Consider the following 26,096-nt stretch of genomic DNA (forward strand, 5'->3'; position numbering starts at 1 on the left):
CTGATTACCCATTTAGCGTTCTCTGTTTTCCCTGTTTACAATTTCATGGTGTTATTTGGACTTTTGTTATCCGCATACGTTGTATGGTTATGTTACTTTTTTATACAGTTTATAAATACTGAGGTAAAGGTGACGAACAGTGTATTAAATTTTGGTGCACGATAGTACAGTCTATGGCTATTACCTCGTTTTATTGTGAAGGGCTTCCATAAAAGCTCGCCCTTTTATTGTGAAGCGACCCAGCGGCCGTTCTGCGTGATGAAATCACGTAACGCATTTCGATTGCTTGTCGCACTTTCGACATATTTGATTTGTACAGTTTGTAATAATTGTCTCTATAAGTTGAGATAAAAAATCAATAATTTCCGAATTACATTGTAGTATTACATAGTTTTATATGTGTAAATGACGTTAATCATAATGAATTAATTTTTGTTTCTATCTTTTCACGAAAATACCAGCTCTAACCGTCACTTATATTGACTTAGATAGCTAGCCAGTGAGCTAACATGTGAGAGGTTGTGTTTATTGGACTGGCAGGTATGTTTCATACATGACAAAAAACAAATAATCTTGAATTTCTCGAAAGGAAAGGTGTAGAATATAATAACGTTGTTTAAATTAGCTGTTTACATTTGCGGCTTTTGCAAACGGGTTAACGTTAAAGCTAAAGTTTAGCATGTCCTCTGTCAACCCCTGTGAGCACTACAAGACCCAGTAGATATCAGCAGGACATACAGCAGAATAAGAACAAAATGTCTGCGTGTAAAAGGTTGCTATACTTTGTGAAGCACAGAAGCTTGTGGACACATGTTCGGAGAAATGTCACAACATGGTCACCTGTTGGAGCTGCTTTCAATGCCAAATCTGTCAGGAGACCGGACCTCTTCGAGAAAAGCGTGGTTTGTACATGCCTTAAATGTGTCCGTTCAGTTACAGCAGTGTAGCATTAATGCACACAGCCTCAATCAAAAAATACAGCTACATAAACGCTGGATTAGTTTGTGGTTAAAATCTCATGACATTACCAGTCTCTCTCTCCGGTTGCAGGGTTTGTTTGGTGTGCCAGAGCTGAGCTGTCCTGCAGGCTTCCAGGCAGCCACAAAGGCAGCTCTCAAAAACACTGAGCTCCTGGTGCAAAGAGCTTGTTCTTGTCCTTCAGGGGTTGAGACTGTTGATTCTTTTGACCAGCTCTCAGATGGTTTGTGTAAAGTGGCTGATCTGGTGAGTTCAGTGCCCATAATACGCCAAAACTGTGCATTACAACCGTGCAAAGATATAATTAAAGTTATTCTTCAGCATTAGTTTGCAGACATATTCTGAATGGTTGCTGTTCATCTGTACCAATCCAAGTGGGAAGAAATGTGCACAGTTGATACCATAGGTTGACCGTTAAATGAGTTGGACTGATGTTAACTAATAGCAGTTGTATCAGTGTTTATGTATTTGTTGAGACCACTGACAAGTTTATTTTTCAACTTTAAAATGTGTCACTAAATACAAGCGAATCCCCTCGAATCCCCATCAAACCTGTTTGTAGATGTTATAGCTTCAATAGGTCAATCCTGATAGTTAAACATCATCAGCTTCAGCAGGGACACATCTGTAGCTAAAACTGTGCACCTACCTGCAGTATGACTCACATACTCTATACTGGATACATACCTTAATTTGTACTTTGTCACACAGAGAGAATTTGTTTTTAATACAAGTTTGGCTTGTTCATTCACTTGGCGACCTTGCCATTATTATATTGAGCTATAAGTAATATGTAATTTTTCTTCCAATATCCAGGCAGATTTTGTAAAAGTAGCTCATCCAGATGCAGCGTTCCGCGAGGCTGCCGAGAAGACCTGTATAGAGATTGGCACAGTTGTGGAGAAGTAAGAGGCAACTTATTGATCTCAGATTGACTGATGGTTTTTACATTTTTCACTGCTGCACAACACCAAGAACAATTACTAAGAAAACATGTTGCATGACACGGTTTACATCAGTAAGACAATGCTGGTTATTGAAAGATATATATTTCTGCTTGCTTTGGCTGAGGTAGATCTTGAAAAGTACTTGAAATATGTTCAGTTTTTCTAACTGTATGTTTCAGGCTGAATACTAATGTTGAGTTATGCAAGAGCCTAAAAAATTTGTTGGGCAACCCAGATATTGTGGCTCAGCTGGACCCTGACACAAGGTAATTTTATCATTATCTTATTAAGTTTTATTGTAGGCTCTGTCGAAGGTGTTGAGAATTGTTTATCTCTTTCCATGATTGCATTAGTGTCTAATAATGATATCATGTCCTGTGATGAAACGTTAAATATTCTTTTGTGTTTGCCTTTCTAGACGAGTAGCAGAGTTGTTCATGTTCGACTTTGAAATCAGTGGAATTCATCTGGATGACAAACTGGTGAGTTAGTCAGACTGTGCGGTCACTACAACTTCAAAATAGCCTTGAAAGAAATGGATGTGAAAATACTAATCAAAAATGCATATTGGAGACAACATCAATGTATTTGCTGAACTCTTCTTGAACTTTTCCCTGCAGAGGAAAGAGGCAGTTGCCCTGCACGTGAATCTGTTGGATCTAAACAATGAGTTTTTGGTCAGTTCCCACATGCCCAACAGAATTGCAAGGTCTGCAATTCCTGAACATCTCCACCTGCACTTTGCAAGTGAAGGAAGCTTCATTCAAGTTGGGGGATTGCATGCAGACTCCCCTGATGACTTGGTATGTACAGGAGTGTGTGTGGATAAGTGACTGGAATATTTCTCCCTTTTTGTTCAGCAGGTGGCGCCTTTGCCATATAACAGAGAATAAGACTGAACATCAGGGCAGGTTGAAAATTATAGTAGTCTGCTCTGTCCTGATTAGTAATCAAATTCTCTTTCAAACAGCTAATATTTTTTTCTTTTCATAACATTTTAGTTTATAGAATATTGTTTATAAACTAAAATCATAACATATTTTACAGTGCAGGTGAAGGTAAATTAATAACTCCTGTCTACAACAGATCATGCAAAGATCTCTCCACTTGCCCTTTAACTATTGATCAATAGATTTTTTTTTTTCTTTTTTTGCTTTACACCATAACAGCCTTCTTCATATATCGCTTTGACGTGGTATGTTTTATCATGAATTTGTCCTGTCTTTAACTTGTAGGTGCGAGAGATTGCCTACAGGATTTATCTCTATCCCAATGCAGATCTGATGGGGTGTCTGGAAGAGCTGCTGAAATGCAGATACAAACTGGCCAAACTGGTGGGCTACGAGTCCTATGGTCACAGAGCCCTAAAGGGAACGATGGCCAAAACACCAGGTTAGTGCATCACTTTGCTTCAGCCTCAGTAACTGCTGTAACAGTATGACTGTTTGACGAAGAGAGTGTGAAAATATACATTTTAATAGATATTTGAGTATATGCTATATAAGAATTAGTAATAATTGTTAACCATATAATTCTTGTTTTAGAAGTTCAATACAAGCTGCTTAAATTATTTTTCCAAGATGCTCTTTCTGTGCCTTCGGCAACTAGTCTGAGATAGTGTTACATGCTGAAACCTTATTTTATTACCCTTTGCAGAGACGGTGATGAGCTTTCTTCAGTTGTTAACAGACAAGCTGTCAGACAGGTACAGTCCTCTCTTAAAAGTTTTTGTCAAAAATGTAAAGACTCAGTAATAACTTTAGTAATCTACAGGGTTGTTATCATGACCTGTTTTTTTTTTTTTTATACATATATATATATATATATTGTTCTTAAAAAACGGTTGAGTTGTTAAAGCCCCAATTAATTTGGTACTTCCCTTATAGTTAACTATAAGTTGTCTGCCACTTAACACAAAGTGATGCCCAAGAGTCAATATTATTTTGTCACGTTTCCACTGTTGATTCACATTCAGAAGGCCACAGTCTTTTTTGTTGTTTGCATTCTTCGTATTTTTACACATGTATATACTGTGTGCTTGGGATTCCTTAAACACTCAAGAAATATGTGAGTCAGGTGGACCCGAGACTCTAAATTACCCACAGGTATGAATGTGAGCGTGTTAGCCTGGCAGTCTGTCCAGGGTGTTTCCCTGCCTTCAGCCAAATGCATGCTGGGATAGGTTCTGGCCCCCCTTGACCCTGAGTAGAGATAACGGGGAAAAGACTGGAATGAATGCCTCCAGTCAATTAGCTCATGACTTTTTTTGGTGTTTTTCTTTTTATCTCACAGAACAGCGAAAGACTTCAAGATGATGGGGGACATGAAGAAGAAACTCAACCCTCGTAATTCTGTGAGTGGTCCACAACATATTCTCCATATACATAATATTATCTTATTTACAACTACACAGCATTACAGTGTATCCTCATACTTTCAAATATTATACATTTCCCTCAGTATGTAAGTACTATTAAGTGCCTAAAGGTTTTAATGTGACCAGGTTTTATTCTGTATTTTATTGACTATAATTCAGTTTGTCTATATTAATTTGTTTGATATCAAATGTGAATGAAAAGCTCCTGGTATTATCTTATAGGAGCTCATGCCCTGGGATCATCCGTTCCTCAGTGGTGTCTTGCGTGCTGAAAGGTGAGTATATACCATCTTATGAAACGTAATTTTCAGCATGCTGTCATTTGATAAAGGCGTCTTGATCAGTATCTTTGTGTTGGTTGATGAGGATGTTTGTAACCCCATATTCCAGCACGGTGCAAGTTGTTATTGCATCCAGATACAAAAGCTGTTAAGGGAGAAGCATGGCAGTTGTCGAAGTGTTCTCTCATATTGCTCTTCTGATTCAGGACAATACATTCTGATATAATCAACATCTCCTGCTTCAGTCTGTGGTTGTCCTTTTGTTATTGTTTGTACCAGTGGCATTTTAGGGTGACTTTATGTTCACGCTGTCTTTTATGCCTAGTATTGCTCTTGGGTTCCAATGCATTTTGCAGCCCCTAAAGCGTTTGTCTGTTACATTAAACATGTCTCTACATTATTGTGGCAAAATTGTTGCTCCTTAACAGAACAACAACACTTTTTCCTCATTTATTTCTCTGGCTATGATGATATGCGTGGTTGTGATGATCTTGGCTCCTTTCGCTCTTCACCTGCTTTGACTTGATGACCACCTAAGTTAGGTGTGATTGTTCTAAATGAGATTCAACTTTTCCCTTTGAATTTGAACCCCTACGCATCCAGGGCACCCCTATTACTGAAACGTTTTCATTTCAAACTAATTTAAACAGCACATCTTAAGAAATCATGCTGCCATGTTCTAAGTTTAGCTGTTAAGCATCTTCAATATTTTTTACAGATATCGTTCTTAATGAACTGCACTTTTCCTTCCTAGCACTCACCAGAGACTATTAACACATTTGGCCAAATGTTTTGGAGAAGTTTTAAATAAATCTTTATTGCAGATGTTATAGATCCCTCATGTGTCCTTTGTATTTAAGCAGCCACCAACTTGTGTGTGTGCATTTACATGTGTTGGTAACTGTTCTGAGGAGGACTAGATCTTGTCCTCTACTCTCTCATACTGCCACCCCTCCAGCAGAGGAAATTTCTAGTCTTCTCGTGTATGTGGTTTTGGGTTCTGCTAGTTGGCAGGAGATCCATAAAGAAATTAAGGATGCAGTCTGATTGAGTTAAAAAGCAGTTTCCCCAGAGCAGCTTCTGTTTTCCACTAGACACACACACACACACACACACACACACACACACACACACACACAGACCCAAAAATAGTTGATCTCTCTAACAAACCCAATGGTCGCTATCCCATGCTTTTTCACTAACTCACTCACTCAAATAATTTTCTCTGATTTTCCATCAGTAACCACTTGAAGTGTTCAAACCATACTGAATGAGGTACAGATTGTGTGTGCGTCTGCGTGGGGGGTTGTGTTAAACAGAGCTGGTAGCTGTGCTCAGCAGCAGTCTGTTATTCATCACTGATAATACACTAGATGTGCTGTTAAACAACCATTTTGGTTTGGTGGTCTTTATCTAAAGTGCCTTATAGCAGCATGAATGCATCCATTTTAAGAACGGGTGGCCCAAGGACAAGAACCTTGTGGCTTAGACTGGGGATTTTTCTGTCCTTAAAAATGAATTTGATGTGGATTGGGCTTTTTGGAACATTTTACTCAGTATCTAGTCTTGCATAGCCTCCACAGCGCTGTGTCACCATTGGGGAATGGTCTGGCGGCACCTATTATCATTCTGCTATTGGGAAAAAAATGCTCTGGATTGTTAGCATTTCTTTAAACCAGTCACAATCGTCTTGCCCAGGATGCAGTGAAGGTGTTCCTGCAAAATAGTGTTTGAAGGGAACTTAATTTGGTAGAATATTTGCAATGTCATTTAAACAGCTGATTCCCTGCAAAGAAAATGCCACGAAAAGCACCAAACACGTACGTCAACGGTATGATTACACGATCCAAATCTCATCAAAACTTGCCATTTTCAATGTGTAGGTTGCCAGTTCAGACGTTGTTGCAAAGGGGATTATAAAAACAGTAACAGGCAGGGGAAGCAGAAAGGGAGGAGAATGTGGTCTGAAACAGGCACCCAATGGCATGTTTATACCAACAGTCTACATCCGGTGACTTTCAAATAGTTTGATACTTTCCTCAGTACAGTAGAAGATGGGAGGCACTCTTGTGTCACCTGAAGACAGAAGATTATTTTCCATTAGGGACACAGCACATTTTTTATTTCCTGTGTTATTCCTTAGAGTCATTTATTGTTTTTTTAAGAGCAAAGAGCAGCTGAAAACAATCCTATGTGAAGAATGCCTGAACATTTCCCCACAGATTTGTGCAAGACTGAAATCATCCATGCCCAGGAGGCTCAAATCTGTCATCAGAAATAAAGTCATGCATAGTATTTTAAAAAAAAAAAAAAAATAAATAAGAGAATGGAATTTCACTAATGAAAGATTTTTGTTGCAGTTGGCTCTTAAACATGTGCCTTTCATTGCAGTTTAATTGGTCATATGTTTCTGTTTTTCAAATTAATTGGCTTCATTCTTCTTGGGCTTTGGCTAAAAACAAATAAAATTGTAATTACTTAACATTTTAGTGATATTGATCAGGGATGTACTCAGTTTTGTTGAATATTGAATATGTAGATTAGACTTTTTAAATAAAGGATGTTAAAACATTTGGTGAACAAAGACTAATCACATCATGATCTACTGACCTGACCTGAAGATTCAAAGCAGCTGCTTCTTTCATTTCTATATTAGTTTATGTTTTATGTCTTGTCAGGTACAACATAGAGCCCAGTCTGTACAGTCCCTACCTGTCTCTGGGCGCCTGTATGGAGGGTTTGAACAACCTCTTCTCTCAGCTGTATGGTGTCTCCCTCATGTCTGAACATCCCAGCGCTGGTGAGGTGTGGAGCGAGGATGTCCGCAAGCTGGTAACTCTTACTAATACTGGAAGCAGTCTGTGATTGTGTTGATTCTTTATGCTAATGACGCATCAGTGCCTCTTTCGATGTATGTTATTCACGGAAGTCTGTTTTATGCTCTTCATTAAACCAAAGACAGTTTTCAAGGATTGTGAAAGATTTCAAAGATCAAAATCAAAGAATGTGTGTGTGTGTGTGTGTGTGTCCCTCTAGGCTGTCGTACATGAAACAGAGGGATTACTGGGATATATCTACTGTGACTTTTTCCACCGGTCAGATAAACCTCATCAGGTGTGTATACATACACTCATCTACAGAGGTTCATGTTAGATGTCTAGACGTGTCTAGGAAAAGCTTTAAATTAATAATAATATGATAATAGTAAAGTTTATATTGCACTTTTAAAATAACAGATGATAAAGTATTTTACAAAAAACAAAAATAAAACAATAAAAAAAAAAACTAGAAAGGCACTCGGACAACTCAGACCTCTGACAAATAAGAGGGCACGGTCACAGTTAGTGATGTAGACCTGTGTTATTCTCTTGATTACACCAGTGACAAAATATGCATCTTCCTCTACATTATGTTTTTTTCTGTCAGTCTCTACCTCCCTGCTCACCCGTGGCCTCACCATTTCCTCTCTCTCCCAGGACTGTCACTTCACTATCCGCGGCGGCCGTTGGTGCCAGGAAACAGGTCAGTACCAGCTGCCAGTTGTGGTGCTGATGCTGAGTCTGCCCCACGCCACCAAGAGCGCCCCCACCCTGCTCACTCCAGGCATGATGGAGAACCTCTTCCATGAGATGGGACACGCCATGCACTCCATGCTGGGACGCACTCGCTACCAGCATGTCACAGGTGAGGCGTGAGCACACACAGAACATGCTGGCTACTGTAACCATGTGCAATTTAAAAGCTTTATTTGGATTTACATCTACTTTCAAAAGTAAGTCATTATAATTGGGCTAAGATTGTACACGTTTATCATTCAGTACAATTCAAACTGTTAACGTGGCAGAGGATTTAGTGAAGTATTAATAGTCCAGGAATGTGGGAGGTGATTGATGGTTGAGGTTTAATGAGACTTGTGTCTGAAAATGATGGCTGTGCCGTGTCCAAATGTCACAAGCTAGAATTATGTAGTTAGGTACAGAGCTATAGGTTATTCATTACAGCGTGTTGAATTGAAAATTGAGGGTAAATCCGATTAAGTGTAAGCCCCAGGGAGAGGTTTAGACTGAATCCTTGGCTGCCAAAGCTGTCATTCAACACTGTTTCACTTGCCAGATGAAGTTGATGGATACCTTTGCTAGTAATTCAAGATCCCAAAAGTATTTATTTTACAGTAATAATGGTATCTATTAACTCAACTGGAGGCTGTTTCTTCAGTGGACACCATGTTTACACCTTTTAAGACATGCTACTTAAGTTTGAATTGTGTATAAACACCCACAATGGATGCGTTACCAGTAAGTTAATGCTACATTTTTCAGTTCTCATAATATCTTTTTAATGTCTGATGCTGCACATGATATTACATTTAATCCTCTGTGGATGGTCAGAGTGATGTACAGTACTTGCAGTCTAAAAGGATGAGCCAATTGGAGTGATGTGTTCTTTTTTGGGGAATATAAAGACCTGGTTTTGTCATTGCACCACAAATCACTTGAGATTTGTATTATTACACTGTCTTCATGAGGAGCACAGTGTGAATGCCAAGGTACAGAGTGGGTGATAGATCTGCGTCTGCATCAGCCCACACAGCAAGATTGAACTAAGCCTTCCTTTGTTTTATGTTTTTTTCCCCGTTATATCTGAGCTCTGACATCTTTTCTCTAGGAACCAGATGTGCAACCGACTTTGCTGAAGTCCCCTCCATCCTCATGGAGTACTTTGCAACTGACTATCGAGTCATCAGTCAGTTTGCACGCCATTATGAAACTGGACAGGTACACCTAAACCCTCAACATAAACCCCAATATGAAGACAGATTTGCACTAGTGAGACTTAGAGATTGCAGATACATTTTGTCCAATTAATCATAATTATAGTATTATGAACACCTTCATTTTTCATTTTAGCTATGATGTTGTAAATTGTGTTGCATTGGCTGATACTATGTAAACCTTTCTATGATGCAAGAAAACAGAGTTAATTGAATTCTTACCAACATGTTTATTCTGTCTCCTCAGCCTCTGCCTGAGAGTATGGTGGCTCGGCTATGTGAGTCGAAGAAAGTGTGCGGAGCTGCAGACACCCAGCTGCAGGTACAGTGATCAGTCCCACACACATGACCCACAGTTAAAACTAAAAGTATACAGTGCTTCACTTTTCAGGGAAAACACAACCGCAGGATCTTTTCACAACTCATGGTAGCTAGTTTATGATACCTGTTTTTGTGACAGTTCAAAGGATGTTTCCATGGAGCTTTTTGTCAGAGGTATTTCACTGCTGTCAATATGCCATGCTAATAGGGAGAATAAATAAGTAAATAGTAAATAACAGAAACACCTAATCACTCAGAGCCATCCTTGACCTCCAGCTTCGGTGCTTCTCTGAAGTCATGATGGAAAGCTGAAGATACCGATGTTTTGATAATGAACATTCCTTTAAGTTGGAAAGCCTCAAGTCCTTTATGGATGAAGGATGCGGAAATCGTACTTATCATAAACATTTAACAGCATCTGGTAGTTCAAGGGGTTACACAAGTTTTTTTTCCTGATTTAGTGTTTGTGAAACTACCACTGAGTTGGTGATTTCTGTTAAATCATTAAACCACATTACCTTTTTCTAGTTTTGTCCTCCTGGTTTATTTGTCTTTTAGCAGTTTTACTGGTCAGGGATTAAGCCCTGTGTTAGACTCAAACAAAAAGCACCCTCAACCTAGTTTAACTGCTTGTTCTTTTAATTCATTGTTGATGTTAAATACAACAATATAAATGCTATTATTTTCCCCTATTTCTATAGAGAAGTCTACAAATTTTCTTTTCTTTCCTCTGTTGAGCTTGTACTGTATGTGCAGGACTGATTCAGTAGGAGCTGTGTTGTTTTCCCTCCTGGGCAGATTTTCTATGCAGTCTTGGACCAGATCTACCACAGCAAACCTCAGAACCGCTCCACCACAGAAATTCTGAAGGAGATGCAGCAGAAATTCTACGGCTTGCCTTATACCCCCAATACGGTACATCCCTGTCTGTCTTTGTGCTATTTCACACACTGTCTTTGAGTTCATTTCTTTTTTGTAGCTGGTCTCCTAAATATTGTATCATGAGATCTGTTACAGTCTTTGAGGTTGATGATAATTTGGGGAAAGTTCTGTCCAGGTGATCACAGCACAGAAACAACACACACTTCACTGAGGACTTTCTACTTTGATTTCCCTTTCTCCTTCTCTTTCCTTCCTCTTTCTCTCTGGTTTTATATCTTTTACCCAGGCACAGCAGCGTTTAAGGGATTAAAGTCTTTTTTTGAAGCCCTGCTAAAATAACAAAGCAGAGGTATACTTTGAATGAGCTCTCCCTGGGGGAAATATTTGAAACTCTTCCTCCCGGTCCTTTAATGAAAAAATCTCTCTATTTCCCCTACTTTTGCAGCTGTGGGCGAGGGGATGAGGCCAGCAGGGAGAAGGGAATCAAAAGCACAGTCATAATTTAGCCAGAAATGGTCTTCATAGCGCATTTACTCTGGGCTATAATTATGTGGGGTGCCATCAGGAATAGAGATTTCAGAACTGCTGTATATTCTCCCAGTTGTCAGTGCCCCAGCCAGCGTTTCTCCTCACAGGAGTCCTCCTACACTTCTGCTTGTGCCCTGCTTTGTAGCTCCCTCGCCAGAGCTTGTGGTTTATGTCATACAGTTTCCCACTGTTGCAGTTATTTCTCTTCAACTTTTCAAACCACACTGAAAGCTCTAACAGACACTTCACCTCCATGTGCACAGCTAACCGCAGCAGGATCGTTTTCCTCATTTGAACTGCAGATGATTGCAGTGCTTGACTATCGAGGATTGGATCATCATTGGATCAGCGCAACTGAAAACAGATTTGTTTAGATCCTTCAGTGACAGACTCTACTTAAACTTGTCTCTTTTTTAAATTTACCCTCTGCATCTCTCTTTCTCCTCATGGAAACACAGCACAGGAAAAGTTTCCACAGAAAAGCGAACATTTGAGTGGCTAATAGGTTACGGAGGGCCACAGATTATAAACACTGGGGTGACGCTGACATGTGTATAGTTTATAGAGCAGGGCTATCAGTTCCCGCTGTGCGCTGAGAGAGAGGATCAGCTGTGAGTAACACAGACCACATGCTCACCCTTGAGCTGAAGATAATATTTGGAAATAAATGGCAGAAAGCAAAATGTTCTGCTTGCTGTGTTGACATTTCTCTAATCTGCAATTCTTGGCTTGAATGCTCCGGGACCAAGTGTTTGTGCCTCTTTTTAATGATCCTCTTTTTAAGTGTTTTTAAGGCAAGGCCTGGCTCATATTTTTCCACATTCTCCTGTAAAAATGTGTTGTTGCACCTTAGCACCATGGACAAAACACTACCAGTTGAGTTTGGAAAGAACAAAACTGTCTTTTGTCTCACGTACAAGTGGAACAGAGTAAAAGGCCTGTGCTGACTTTGTGTCCTTTGTGTGTAAGGATCAAAAGGATATCTCGCTGACATGTGACCCACTTACACTCTCTCATAAAAGTTGACATTAATCATTTGATGTGTGGCTAAGGGATTGGAAACAAAGAAGAGCTTGGAAGTCTAAAAAATCATTTTCGTTGCACATTGTGGCGATTGTTGTCAAACACTAAGACAGACATACCAAATAGCTCTTCAATAGCTGCTTTTTTTCCCCCCAAAATAGCAGCAGCTATTAACCACGCAGGAAATACAGTGGAATCAAAGTTTCCAAATGAAAGGCTGACTTTCCCACTGGTTAAAAACTTTAATTAAACTAAAAATGTACAACAAAAAAAGCACAGAACAGCATAATCTGTCAATTAATTTTGTGAACATTTTCTGTCAGTTTTTCTCTCATGTGAGTTTGATTCTAAAAGTCTAAAACAGACTTCTAACCCACATGACCTGAGGCAGTGTATCACTGCTGCGTTCAGCTGACGAAACAGACAACTTCAGCTTTCCTGTGGTTTTGTGAGCCTTAAATCCTCTGAGGAGTGCTATTCACTCTTATTAAAGTCACTACAGCCAGAAGAGTCTCATCAAGTTGACACTTTGGAGCTTAGGTATTTTTTAACGCTGTTGGATCACTCAGGCCAGGTCAAACCACCAAGCTCTCTTCCACCACGGTGACGATGAGGAGCTCCCATTTTAGACATTAACAGACAAAGTTCATTACACTTTGTCATCCCATAACATAAATTTTAAGATCTTTTATTAGAATCAATCCATAAAAATTTCAAGGATTAATTTTGAACTCCTTGTTATATATTTTAGCCCAAACTTCAGTATGTTAAAATAAAATGTATATACAGAGGTAACAATTATGATTCCAGATATGATTCCATAATACAATCCTGTCATTATAATCCAGAATTGATGAAATAGACTTATGATTAAATTTCATAATGTCATTGATATTATTCTTTAGCAAACAATGTAATATAGAATGCCTTAGACAGAATGAATGTACTCAGGTCTCCCTTAAAAATCATGCAAGATCTGAGATCTTATTCTCAATCGGACATGGCAGATTAAAGTCAATATTTTTATTACTATGGATTACTGTTTTGGTTTTCCGTCCTGCATCTCTACTGTTTTGTTTCACTCTCAGCGCTGTCATGGTGTTGTTTTCGGCTGCAGTAGGCAGCTGTTTTTTATTGATAAACCCGCTGTACATCACCTACTCAGCACCAAATAGCAAGCTGGCAAAGTACAGCATTTAGCTCCAGATTTTTTCCTCAGTAGTAGGTAGTGACCAAAAACAGGGCTAAAAGTACAGTCAATGTTGGACTTACAACTACAAATTAATGCTAAAATTAATCTTTATCTGTGTGGTGTGTAAATAAGCAACTGTTTGCTATCAAGTTTTGCCATGTCAAGTTTTGCCATGTCAACTTAATGAAATTAAATTATAATTAAGTATGTCAGTGATGTGTGTCATGGTTAAATACAGTATGATGAAAAGGGTTAGTTTTGGGTTGCAAAAATACACCAGTCACCAAGGCCAATAAAAAATATACCTAGTTTTTCCCTCTTATAGTACTGAAGCATGAAGGTTGTCTGCGTACAAACACAGAACATTTCATGCATTATGCTTTCATTCAGACAGTTATTTCACTTGCAGTCGGAGTATACATCATTAACATGTTTAAAGTTTTTTTAATGTGGAGTTTGAGGGAGGCGTCTGTAGTCTGTTATGGTTTTGTTAACTATGGCAGCTGCTGTCTTCTCTAACAGGCTGAATGTTTGAGTGTTTGCCAGCTGAATTCCCCCAGAGTCCCCGTTTGCAAAGATCATAAAAGAGCTTGTCTTTATAGATATGGAGAGGGGGCCCCCTCAGGCAACTATGAGGGAGAAAAGAGGAGAAAAGACCATTTAGGAATTTCCATGTTTTGTCCTTTAAAGAAGGAGCTGGCAGGTTGTGATTTAATGCTTTGTTGTAGAGGTTTGTTGGGGTTGGCTGTATATATTCCACCAATATAAAGACAATGGAAGCAGCTTAAAAGATGAAAAGAGTATTTGACATATTTATCCAACTGTTTATTAATATCCACATCAGTTTGGTTCCAATGTCAAAAGAAAAACATGAAAGAAGGTTGATAATTTATGGAGATGGTTTTTATGCCTGACTATAGTTTTAGTTTGAGTTGTAGTCATCATCTACAGCCTCACTTTGTGCCTTTTTACTGGAATAGTTAGCTGTGCTCATGGAACAGCTTCTCTCAACAAGTTTTACAACCACAGACGCTTAATCCTTTTAAGGCTGTGATGTCCTCCCTCTGCCACACCGCAGCCTCACCATATACACCGTTTCCATCAAACACATTACATGTTTAATTTAGTCAAAACTAATTCATAGTAGCAAGCAAGAATTGCATGCACTCTTTGTGTAATTTCCTCTATTTGTGAGACAGAATTCTGCTGTCACTTCTTTCCTCTGTCACATCCAGTCTGCTGTAGTACAACCTGTGGATGTGGACCTTCTTCTTTTTTTTTCTGGTGTAGGCATGGCAGCTGAGATTCAGCCACCTGATTGGCTATGGGGCCAAGTATTACTCCTACCTCATGTCCCGGGCTGTGGCCTCAATGGTGTGGAGACAGTGCTTTGTTCAGGATCCTTTAAACAGGTGAGACAGCTGCTTAAGGTTAAAAAAAATTCAATAACAAACTATCAAACTCAGCACAGAAAGTTCAAATTGAGCATTTGATATCAAGTACACTTTCGCATGAGAGGGAACTACTAATGAACTTTGTACTGATTTGATAAAACTCCTCTACCTAAAAATAGAAGCCCAGGAAAACTGCATATGAATTTAAATTCCATGTCGGTACTTTGTCAGATATTCAAACCTTTTGCACCATTTTATTGATTCTGATAAATAACAGAATATTGAAGTTAAAACACATCAGGGAGATTCATTTTGTTTCGATTTGAATAATGTGCCATATTTGATTATGTTTGAATATGTTGGTATCACAGAGATGAAAATGACAAATTTAGACATTCAATTTACTACACAAATAATGTGAAAGCACAGCGTGAACCTGTTTTGCGTTTAGAGCACTGAGACAGATCCCCCCTGACAGGCCGCCTTCCCTGGATACTGTTTGAGGCTTTGCCGCCAGACATTGAACATGACATTAATGTGAAACTTGCACTGGCTAGGCAGGTGTCTGCTGTAATTCACAGACACACAACCAGCATCCCCATTACCAGACCCTCCCTTTTCACAAGTGTTTGCCCCTGGACAAAGCACAAAGACTTTGTTTTGAAAAACAAAACCTCAACCTTATCTCCATCAATTCAAGCCCTGCAGCGTTTTCTCACTACTTCTCTTGTTCTTTCCCTTTCTCTTCTTTTGCCGTCTCTCTCTCTTCCTCTCTTTGCTTTCCTTTTGAGATTGTTTTAGTTCCACCTGCAGTTGTCAGATCTCTGTTTCCTGTCACTTGTCTGCTGCTTGTCAGCTTAGGAGACTTGGCCCTGGGCTCCAAGTGGTGGCAGTGGTGTTGGAGGGGTATGAGGAGCTGACAGAGGAGAATACAGGTGTCTGTAACCTTATCTCTCTCTCCTCTCTGTCTGTCTTTGTCTCGCTCTCTGTGTTTTTTCAGAGAAATGGGTGAACGTTATCGTCGGGAGATGCTGGCCCATGGAGGAGCCAAGGAGCCCATGCTGATGGTGGAAGGTAACTTCCTATGTCCAACTTTTTTTTTCCCTCAAAAGTTGAAAGATTCTTTTCACTTATACCAGTTAATCTCAAAATGTTTGGGTTATATCAGGCTTAAGAATGACACCTTTATGCCTCACTTCTCCCTCCAGTATCTACGGTTACTATAGTTATACTCCAGATTTCCCTGAATTTATTTCCAGGTTTCCTTCAGATTAGGAATTAAACTGTCCATCACATTGTTTCCAGTAGCACCAGAAAAGGGGTCAAGAGAACGTGGGGGTTTCCATCACACATCAAACTGTTTATTAATAGCAATGATTTGGGGCAAATGGGTATTTTATAGCAAGTTAGATAGACAAATGTTCTTGATCTCCATTACAGTCCTTTAAGGCTAGTGTTGTACTTTCCACAACTGCAAGTATGTGAGGGTCACCTAGGGTCAGAGTGACGTAAATTCCGTCATCAGAGGGTGTACGCATGGCTTTGTGCGTAGCCTCCAAGCGTGGCCATTATGCTACAAGGGCACCAACTGTGCATGGGTCCTTGGTGCAGACTAGAAACTAGAGCAACCACACGTCCGTGGTGTCCGCAGCTGTCCGTGTGAGCGTCTGAAAGGGAGTATAATTGAGGCTTAACCTCACTTGCAAAGGTTGTGTTGAAGATCACCTGAGGGGAATCTTAGTATTAACTTGAGTTTGTCATCAGGCAGAAGCAGCTGTGAGTCTATTAGTCATGTTTTTTCCAGCTGTTCACAGCTGTTGCTGTTGTGGTTTGGCCCAATCTGTGCTGGAGCCTCCACAGTGGCACATATTTACCGGTTTAACATACCTCCCAAGGTTTCTTATCTTTGTTTACAGGAGCTTTGTCAACTCAGAGACTCAGCCAGTCCTGCTATGTCAGGCTAAAGTAAATTGTCAAGTTAGCTCCCTCTGTGGCAGCCAGAGTGTTCATTCTACTTTAGTCCAGCCCTTTTCTAAGCTCAGTTATTTGATCTGCTTTAATTAAAAAAATGACATTGTGTATCGTGTTACTTTTCTATGCACAAATAAAATCTAGAAAGAGGGGAGGACAGACATGGATGATTATGGGTCTGAGAACTAAACACTGCTGACTCTGCAGGGCTGAGAACACAGACTAGTACATTCCACTGTGTGTTTAACCACTTGAGATCAAATACATTTTTAGCCATGCTAACGACATGGCTCTACAGATGGCCTTTGGATGATCTATTGGATGGATTGCCATGAAACTTTGAACAGACACTCATGGTCCCCAGACAATGAATCCTACTGATTTTGCGACTGCTGACTTTTCATCTAGTGACAGCACCAGGTCAAAAATGAATTTGTCTGATATTTTGGTTTATGACTAAATACCTGCAAAACTAATGATATTCACATTAGCCGCAGCTGTACTTTGCTCTGTATACTAATTACCAAATGTTTGCATTGAAACATGTGAAACTAGCGCTCTGTCTTTCAGCTTTTCTCCAGGTTTGTAACCATCAAACTGTAGTTAATCAGATTATGTCACTGTATCAGAAGCTTTAGGATTGACAGGCAAGAAAAACTACTGCTTCCTTTTGCCCTCCTCGCTTCATCCTCCCGTCACTTCCTTTGCTCCTCCCCTCCTTGAGCAGTCTCTGTGGCATGTCTGGACAGGACAACAGAAGAGAAGGTGAGAGGGAGTAGTAATATCAGGTGACACTTGGGAGTGTACAGTAAATCTCTCCCTCAGGGTCACCTCCTCCCTTCCCCATCGGATTGTCCCTCTGACAGCTCCAACCAGGGCTGCACCCAGCCTCTGAAATTACAACCACCAACAGAGCAGATCCTTGTTATTAGATCTACTGTCCAATTAACTGTTGTTGAACTAAGAATATTTGCTTTTATGGCTCCCTTTGAAGTGCATGCTACTCTAATTATAGGCCAAGGCCCTGTGTGCAGAATAGTTATCAGGGTCATATTGATCCCTCTGGTTGTCTTTCCCAGCCATAAGTCATTGTACGAGTCTAAGACTGCAAAAATATCTGCATTGGGAATGTGGCTAGTTAAAATAATTTCATTTTATAACAAAAAAATGCAGATCAAATTAAAAGAGCCTTGAAATGGCTAAATGTTAGTTCCAGTCTAACATTTTTGGCAGTGTCCTATAATACACTTTTGAGTCCAGTTTCACTCTGTGCACCTGCATTTATGATAATCATCGAAAAAACATTTCTTTCTTTTTTAAGAAAAAATCATAATAAAATCTATTCTAGGTCTGGAGAAATGCTTAAGCTAAGACTCATTCAGCCTCCTTGCCATTTTGATGGCTACATATGTCCTCATAATTTACCCTAACATCATGAACGCTAAAGTCAGAGTTATAAAACCACATCAGTGCATGTGCTGAAACATTTAGTTTTTCACTGTTCTTCACTGTGGGGTTGAGAGGTTCATAGCAATCATCTTGAATTCCTATTGGGGAATGGAAACGGATTTTGAAGCGAATAAGAAGGGCCCTTTTTATGTCTAAAGGAGTATTTAGGCCACAAGAGACCTGAAGACGAGAGGAAGGATACTGAATCCAGATCCAACCCATTACACGTAATCCTTTCAAACAAAGACCCTTGTAAATGGAGGTGTGTAACATTTCCTTGCTATCCACTTTGGCGGGGTGGTAGAGGGGGCACAAGGGCACACGGGGAACCGGAGCAGGTCTGGGAAGGCTAATCAGAGGCCAGTCTTTATCTGCATGGCTCCCTGCCATGCCTGCTACTGGATGTTTCCCAGGAAAGACGGTGTTGAAATGTAAACCTGGGCATTAAATCCAGACCAGCATCATCAGGACTGAGTGGGGGAGACAGAGAAAAAGAGAGAGAAAGAGGGAAGAAAAAGGAGAGAAAGGGAAGGAGAGAGTGAAAGGTGAGCGACTGACTGAACTGAACCTCGGGTCCTGCTACAGAGAGGGCTTTCATAGCCCAGACTGTTCCCATAGCCCCGACCGCCAAGCACAGAAAATGGATCTACTTGGTCTAGGCAGCTGAGTCCCAGGACCCCGTTAGTTCTTTGTCCGGAGGCAGCTTGGCTGAATAGTTCTTGACTGCTTGCATAGTTTCTAATAAACCCCAAGAGCACGGTGGTCTCTACAGTCCCACAGCATTTTTGTGACAATAATATATAGTTCTGTTTGAACTTCAGGAGAGGATTTGATAAACTTCACAGCTTAGCTGTAAAGCCACAAAATACATAATTTATAGCCCTTACTTAAAAGCAGACATGATTTGTGATGAAAATTATCGTTCAGTGCGCCGTGCAGTGCAGGCACAGAGGGAAATGTCTTATCCTTGATTTACTGACAGTAATTTGCCTTTTGATGACCACAGAGCTGTGAAGAAAAAAGTAATTAAAGTCCTGAAACATTTTAAGACATATTTGGCGTTGCTCCAGAAATAGATGGCAGTTTGTTGTTGCTTTTTTGTGATGGAAATGGAGCTCTGGCCAAATGGTGGCGCTAGAGAAAAAGTCAGGAAATTGCCATAGTTATAACTATTTGACATATAAAACCACAAGTGCAAACGTCATGGTGGAATTAAAATTTCTGGCACGCATGTTTTAAGTCATAAGTATACGTCATCAGAACTGCTTGTTGTGTGCTTCGAGTATATGCTTTTCAGAACAGATGTTAACACTTTTGCCTTAGGACGAGGTCGGACAACACGTTACATGAACTAGTTCTTTTTAAACATAACCTGACCCATATAATCTGAGACTGTGTTAAGTTGCATAAGTCTGATTGTGCATTTTAATACATTTTAGTTTTATGCAGGTTCAGGTGAAGAAAACGTTTTTACATTAAGATATTGGCTTACGGTGTTTTGTAGGGTTTTTCCTCATTTACATTGTAGGTTTTTTCTTTTTTCTTCTTTTATGAAGGCACTTACTCAACAAAGACCCTCCCAGTGCAATGTTTGTCATCACCCTTGTCCTGCTTGCTTTCTGGGCCTGTCTTAAGTGTGGTTTGTAGAAAAAGCTTCCTGAACTTCAAAGGCATAATTACAGAGGCATTGAACCAATGGCTTGCCTCCAGGTCTGAAAGAGGTAACTGCTTTTCACACTTTGACATGTTTGGAATGGTTATGAGCAGCAGCTAAACAGCTACCGAATCAGTCAGAAATTTGTTTTGAAATGTGTGATCATATACTCTTCTCTGACTTGAGTGACTTTGAGCTCCGTGTACAAGTCGCAGAGGAGGTGAGGCTGGGGCTCATGTTACTGCATGCTACAGTTTCTTCACATTTTAAATGTACAAATGTGGCAAACTGCTGCTCCCTCCAAGTTGCAAGTAGGTGTAATTGGCCTATAAAAGCAACCGATTAAATCATGAAAGAACAGAACACAGCCAAACCCATGGGAGTGGGATCAATAGCTCTTATAAAACAGCCAGTTTAAGCTAAGCCTTTGGATTGGTTGAGGACACTCTCCAACAGTGCTGATTAGTGCTGTAATAGCAAGATCCAGGTAAAAAAAGAAGTGCTTGCTGCAGAGTATTTCAGGGAGCCAAGAAACCAAGTTATGGGTCAGTATGCTGGTGTAGAAAAGCCAATAGGTCTATTTAAGTTATAATTAAAGTCTTTAAATTGTACATATGTTCAAAATAAAAATCACATTTCATATTATTTGGCCAAAAAAGGGGAGCATTATTTTATTTATCAGCTTTTATAAGAATGTAGGGCATCAGACAGTTTATTTCTGTATCCGTCATGACATACATAACTCTTTCTAGGCGGTAACTCAGATGCTTGATAAATTCTACCAGCAGTAGCTGCAGGCTGCATAGCAATTTTGAAACATTTCTGCTGAATTCTTGTCCCCAGAGTTGTCATTACCAAGGCCTCAGAGCTGTTAGCCAGCCACATAGGTCTTCATTTCACTGATACCCATCACCCACCACCCTTTGAGTAAATAAACAAGTTATTCTGTGCATACTGTGTACATACTCCTGTAAGAGGTAAAAAGGCAGAAAAGCCAAGAGCTGTGTTAAAGTGCACTGTCAGTTTAAAATGAGTTTCCATTTCTCAATAAGAGTCCCTCTGGTCTGGTTCAAGAAAATAAATATTAAGGACGAGAAGAGGCTGTGGAAGTTGAGCTAAAGAAGAGGGTCTGTGATTTGAACGTTCCCACACCAGCTTGGAAAAATTGGACAGGGAGAGAGAAAGAGAGAAAAAGAGTATTGCACTTTCCTTCCCTAACAAGTACTTTTGAAGTACCCTTGAGCAAGGTACTCAACAGCCAATTGCTCCAGTGAGGCTTTTCTGTGGCCTAAATGTGTGTATCTGCACATCAGGGTTTTGGTTAAAAAGAGCTTTATTAATCAGCAATTTGTCTGAGGATAGCGCTGTTATTTTGAATACTTTGTTCATCATGTGTCTTTTAACACCTGCTGTCTTACCCAAACTCTGCTGGCCAAGTTGGCTAATGCTGCGGGCCCTGAGATGACTGTAATAGGTAGAGGCCATGTTCCTCAATGGCTGTCAGTGCCATTATGAATGGAAATGGAAACTCTTAAATACGAGATGACTCACACGGCAAAGCCTCTGTCCTAAGGCTCTCTCAACAATGGACACAAAGCAAAGCCTATGTTTAGTTTGGCTCTGGTTTTTCCTCAGTGCGTAGCCAAGAGTGAGTGTACACTTCTGCCCACTGTAACTGTGCTATCAATCATAAACACAGACTCGTACAGTATCTGCACTGATGAGGTGCTGCTGTAAACCACAAGCAGCTGGATGGCCTGTGTGAATCTGTGGAGTCGATTTTAGTTGTCCAGATAATCGATGAGGTGGTACTGGGTTGGTTTGCATGAATTAAAAGAAAAACACCTTACTGTGAACTAGAACTGCAGCGACAGCCTTAGTCAATTTGTCGATCGACAGAAATTTTATCTGAAACTATTTTTAATAATCAGTTGAACATTTCACTCATTTACCTTCTGTGTTACCTGTGTTTTGCAGTTAAATCAAAAGCAGTGCATCCATTTTCTTTCCAAGCCCATCACCTTTAGTGATCACCCTTTACAGTATGTCAAATGTACCCTGCCAGTCTGATTTGCCGGATCAGCCCCACCTCCTTGTGTGTATCTATTAAAGCAGCTTCTCAGATCCGATACTCCTCCACACTGCTGTTATGACTTTGAGGTTATCTGTGCATTCCTCTCAAACTCTCCCAGAGACCTGGGTTGAGAAAAGACTCACTCCTCTTTGCTTATTGTTGATCCTCTCCTCATCCACTGTTGGACACCATGTGAGACCCAGGTGCTGACACCACAGGCAGCTGGTGGTGAGAAGCCAGTGAGGGCACTATTGTTTACCTGCCCTTCTTTTGTGATCACACCTCCCTTTTCTATCTCTAATTCTGTCTCTTTCTCTCTCTTCCTCCTCCTCCTCCTCTCTCTGCCTCTCTCATCACTCTTGTCCTGTTAACTTTGCTTGTTTAACACACAAACCTGTGGCAGCCAGAGCTCCAGACATCAGATCCCCCTGTGGATACACAGTCAGGAAATTACATCTATTAGAGAAAGTGGTGGTGACGCTGCAGACAGTGTGTGGAGAGTTCAAATGAGTAGCTGAGCCCACAGCTCTGTCTGCTCACGTACTGTAATAAGTAAACAAGTGTCATGTCAGAACATGTGTGTACCTGTGCGCCTGTTGCTTTGTTGTTTTTGTGCCGCATACTGGTGTAGCGAGTGGAGAGTTGACTACCCTTCAATCCGGGAAGCCGCTCTTCCACCTTCAAGGATGCTTTTCTGTGACTGACCCCGAACTTTGTGCATAGTAGGGCAACTGAGAAGAGGATATTCATGTAGGAATTAGTGGTGTACTCCATGGACATGTAATCATTTGAGACCAATGATACATTTTCCCCTCCCAAGTGGGAGTTCCCTGATCATGAAGCCGCTTAGATTAGAGCAGCACTAATCAATATTTTCACATCATCAAAGGGTCAAATGTCTATGTGTGATGTGAAAGGTGTTGAACGAGGCAGTTCACCTCCGCCCTGTGATGCGTTTCAGCATCTTTCAGCTTTTATTGTCCACAACAGAAATATTGGTGGTTTTTGCTTTAAATGTCCAGAATTGGTTGAATTTGCTGGATCTTGAAGCTGCAAAACAAATCATGATAGTTAGCATCCCAGCATTTGTTGCAGATGTCAGTCATTATTAATGCACATGAAATGGAAAACAAGCTAGCTAAATAATATTAAATAAAAAAATTAATTGCAGCTAAATAGTTTTTTTAAGAACCCCATGACTAGCATGTATTTAAAAAAAACTAAACTTTTAGAAATAGATGTGACTATACTAAATGTGCCACACACTCAATGCATGTCAGTTTTGTCATTGTGAGCATTGTAGCATGGCTGTACACTCTTAGTCTTGTTTTCCATCATTAAATAGATATTCATTCATTAATATTCATCTATGTTCTCTGTATTAACATTTATTAATGCAGCTTAAGCTGTTCATAGCATTTTGGTGTCCACTTTAAAGTGGTCCTCAAATGCCATAGAGGTCAACAGTGGTCACAGCAAAAACATCCTTCAGCTCTTTAATTAGGACTGTCATTTATGGTTGGAAGTCATCGCTTTCATGTGGCTGCCTTGTTCCCAGGGATCCTGGGGCATTGTGGTTGCAGTGTGTTGGGGACCCCTGTACGTTGGTATCATCTTTTAGCCAAGGGGCAGGGTGCGACCGGTGGGGTGGGTAAGAGGAGATGATAATCCCTTCTCTGGTGTTCTCATGCAAGGAGATTCACTGCAGGTCAGGCCAGAACTGCACTCAGTTTCTACCTGCTGAGCCAGTTTCAGGATGGCAGCAACACACACTCCACAATAATGTGTGTGTGTGTGTGTGTGTGTGTGTCTCTCTCTCTCTCTGTGTGTCTGCGTTCGACTGTCCATATCTTGATGTGTGTCCGTACATTCAGGATAGCTGTGTGAAACTCTTTGCGTCTCCATTCATGCGTGCCTGTGCAGACTTGCTTGTGTGCGTGCATGTGTGTGCGTGTGTGTGTGTGTGCGTTGGAGGTGACCCATGCAGGAAAGCGGGGGAGGGGAGAGCGCCTATTTACATTGGCAGCTACACAAGGGGAAATGAACTGACTTCAAAGCCGGCGTGCAGCTGAATTGTAAAGCGAGCAAGGGAGTCCTCCATGCATGAGCTGGCAGACGGGCTCTCAAAACACAGACAGACATTCCCATGGCTTGCTCACGGCTGCACGGTCATATTTGCTCTACGGCACTAGTCACAGTCTGGTGTAAAGAGAGTGTGAGCTCAGTCTCACCCTTATAAAAATCTATAAAATGTACAATATAGCCTTTAGTTTTGTTAAGGCAGAAACAGAAGTTGAGAACTTCATAGTGTTGTTTTACTACATACAGTCTGCTGTGGTAATGTCACCATCTGAGGCCAATTCAAGGTGTTTCTCTGAGTTTCTGTGCCTGTTCTCTTTTCTTTTCAGTATAAGGAGAATCTGTGAGGTTCAGAAAAACACAAAATGCTGCACATCGTCTTTAATGATTAGATATAATAATGAAGTTTTGTTGTCCAAAATATGGAAATTTCCTTAAACTTTTACTTTAAAATACATTCATTAGAATGCAACATTGCCCTGACTATGAATAAAACCATCCATAAAATACATCATATCTGAAATACATTATACTAGTGTGGATGACATTGCTAGAGAGCTGAAATTAGATCAAAAGTCTCACGGGCTGCAGCCTGTATCCAGTAACTTAATTGGATTTTAACTTAATTTGGGATAAAAATAGCACTTGCTTCAAAGGATTTTTGAAAAATGCCTGCTCTGTTCTGTAAAACCTCTGCTGTGACTTCAGGTTAAAAATATTTAAAGGATCAGAAAATCTGTACTTTTCCTATTAGAATGAGGCGAGATGGACTGTCAGTAAATGGAAAACCAGTTCATCCCAGTGCCTCGCCAGAGCTTTTTTTTTTCCTCTCTCTTAAACACACACACACACACACACACACACACACACACACACACACACACACATACACATACATACACACACACACCCACTGAAACCTGCTGCTCTGTGTTTCTGTGTGACAGGGATGCTACAGAGACGACCCACAATTGAGGACTTTGTTGACGCGCTGGTGTCTGAGCTCAACCCTAACTTTGAGACTTTCATCATGGACTCTGAAAGCTGAAAGATGATGTGTCTCTGGTGGCGTGGACATGGACTTGAATCTTTGCTGCTGAGCCAAGAGGTGAAAGCACTGGCAGCAAAGTGCACACTCATTCTTACTAAGCGTCTTTACTTTGTCTGTAAATGAATTGTTTGCATTACATGTATTGTTGATGTCTCTTAAAGTCACATTGACTTACTTGTTATTTTTTGCCAATTCTGCTGTCAAGAAAAGGTAAAATGATAAGACTTAAAAACTTGATGCCAACTCTGAAAACTCCTGGTAATCTCTAATTATTCATTGTTGCAGATTATGGTCAGTTCTGCCCCATTCACAGGCACAATAATGACATTTCAACATATGTTACAGTAACTTGTGCTAAGGCCTGTTCATTCATCATACAATTTTGAGTTTGTACATATGTTTTTCGACATTTTCTCACCACTGAACTTTGTTAAAAATGAACAGAAAATGTAATGTAATATATCCCTATAAATTTCTATGAGTTGATATGTTTTGTGGTTTTCATCATTTAATATGCCTTTATTTTCATTAATCTATTAGTTCCACAGCTAATATCCCATAATATATCCCATAATATAATATCCCCTTTCAGCTCACACACTAGCACAACATTGTTTTTTCCTGATCAAATCAGCGTGAGGAAGAATACCTAATCTGCTCTTCCTGTCATGTGGTCATTGTTTAGACTTTAAATTAATACCGCTCCATCTGTTTTGTCTGTCAGGAGTTTCTGACGGGGGAGGAGGAGGAGGAGGAGTCCAGCATTTTGTGTTATGGATTTTCAGTTGTAAATGGGAAAGTTTTGGCCAGTTCTGTTTTGGGTTGTGTTATTCATAGCTTGTGTGGCTCAGTGTAGAAATATCAGTCAGTTGATTTATTATGGAAAGTTCATATTTTGTTCTTTTTACTTCATACTGTGTTAAAGCTGCTCAAACATAACTTTAAAACAGAGCTTCTTGTAGTTTGGTTTCTAAAGGTTTCTTCACATTTCCACAGATGCCCCAGAACATGCAGCCTGCTCGACAGAACGGCTGTTTGCATCTGTTTCAGTACATTCAGACAGTAATTATCAGCTGAGCTGGGACTGCAGCTGCTCCCCGAGACAATGTCCTTGCTTGCCCTTG

The 26,096-nt window shown here is 40.2% G+C and overlaps 1 protein-coding gene across 1 annotated transcript; it reads left to right on the forward strand.

Annotated features, from left to right (window-relative positions):
* The first annotated feature begins 463 nt into the window (after positions 1–463).
* On the forward strand, positions 464–25,458 carry mipepa (mitochondrial intermediate peptidase a). Its single transcript, XM_023405622.2, has 19 exons — positions 464–902; positions 1,051–1,224; positions 1,795–1,883; positions 2,105–2,191; positions 2,344–2,407; positions 2,546–2,728; positions 3,161–3,317; positions 3,582–3,630; positions 4,218–4,278; positions 4,525–4,577; positions 7,262–7,415; positions 7,620–7,697; positions 8,060–8,267; positions 9,249–9,358; positions 9,602–9,676; positions 10,474–10,590; positions 14,591–14,712; positions 15,695–15,768; positions 24,869–25,458. Exons 1-19 carry the CDS (start codon positions 756–758, stop codon positions 24,967–24,969), a joined length of 2,103 nt encoding a protein of 700 aa, XP_023261390.1. The 5' UTR covers positions 464–755; the 3' UTR covers positions 24,970–25,458.
* The last annotated feature ends 638 nt before the right edge of the window (positions 25,459–26,096 follow it).

Source organism: Seriola lalandi, unplaced genomic scaffold (genome assembly GCF_002814215.2).
Source record: "Seriola lalandi dorsalis isolate HSWRI2012SDOR001 ecotype SW California unplaced genomic scaffold, Sedor1 jcf7180002054281, whole genome shotgun sequence".
In the NCBI taxonomy this organism is placed as follows: Eukaryota; Metazoa; Chordata; class Actinopteri; order Carangiformes; family Carangidae; genus Seriola; species Seriola lalandi.

What these genes read in the sequence shown, in the direction of transcription:
- mipepa (XM_023405622.2), top strand. Translation starts at nt 756, where the DNA reads ATGTCTGCGTGTAAAAGGTTGCTATACTTTGTGAAGCACAGAAGCTTG. An exon ending in ACCTCTTCGAGAAAAGCGTG is followed by an intron (nt 903 to 1,050) that starts GTTTGTACATGC and finishes CTCCGGTTGCAG; the next exon opens with GGTTTGTTTGGTGTGCCAGA. An exon ending in ACAGACAAGCTGTCAGACAG is followed by an intron (nt 3,631 to 4,217) that starts GTACAGTCCTCT and finishes TTTATCTCACAG; the next exon opens with AACAGCGAAAGACTTCAAGA.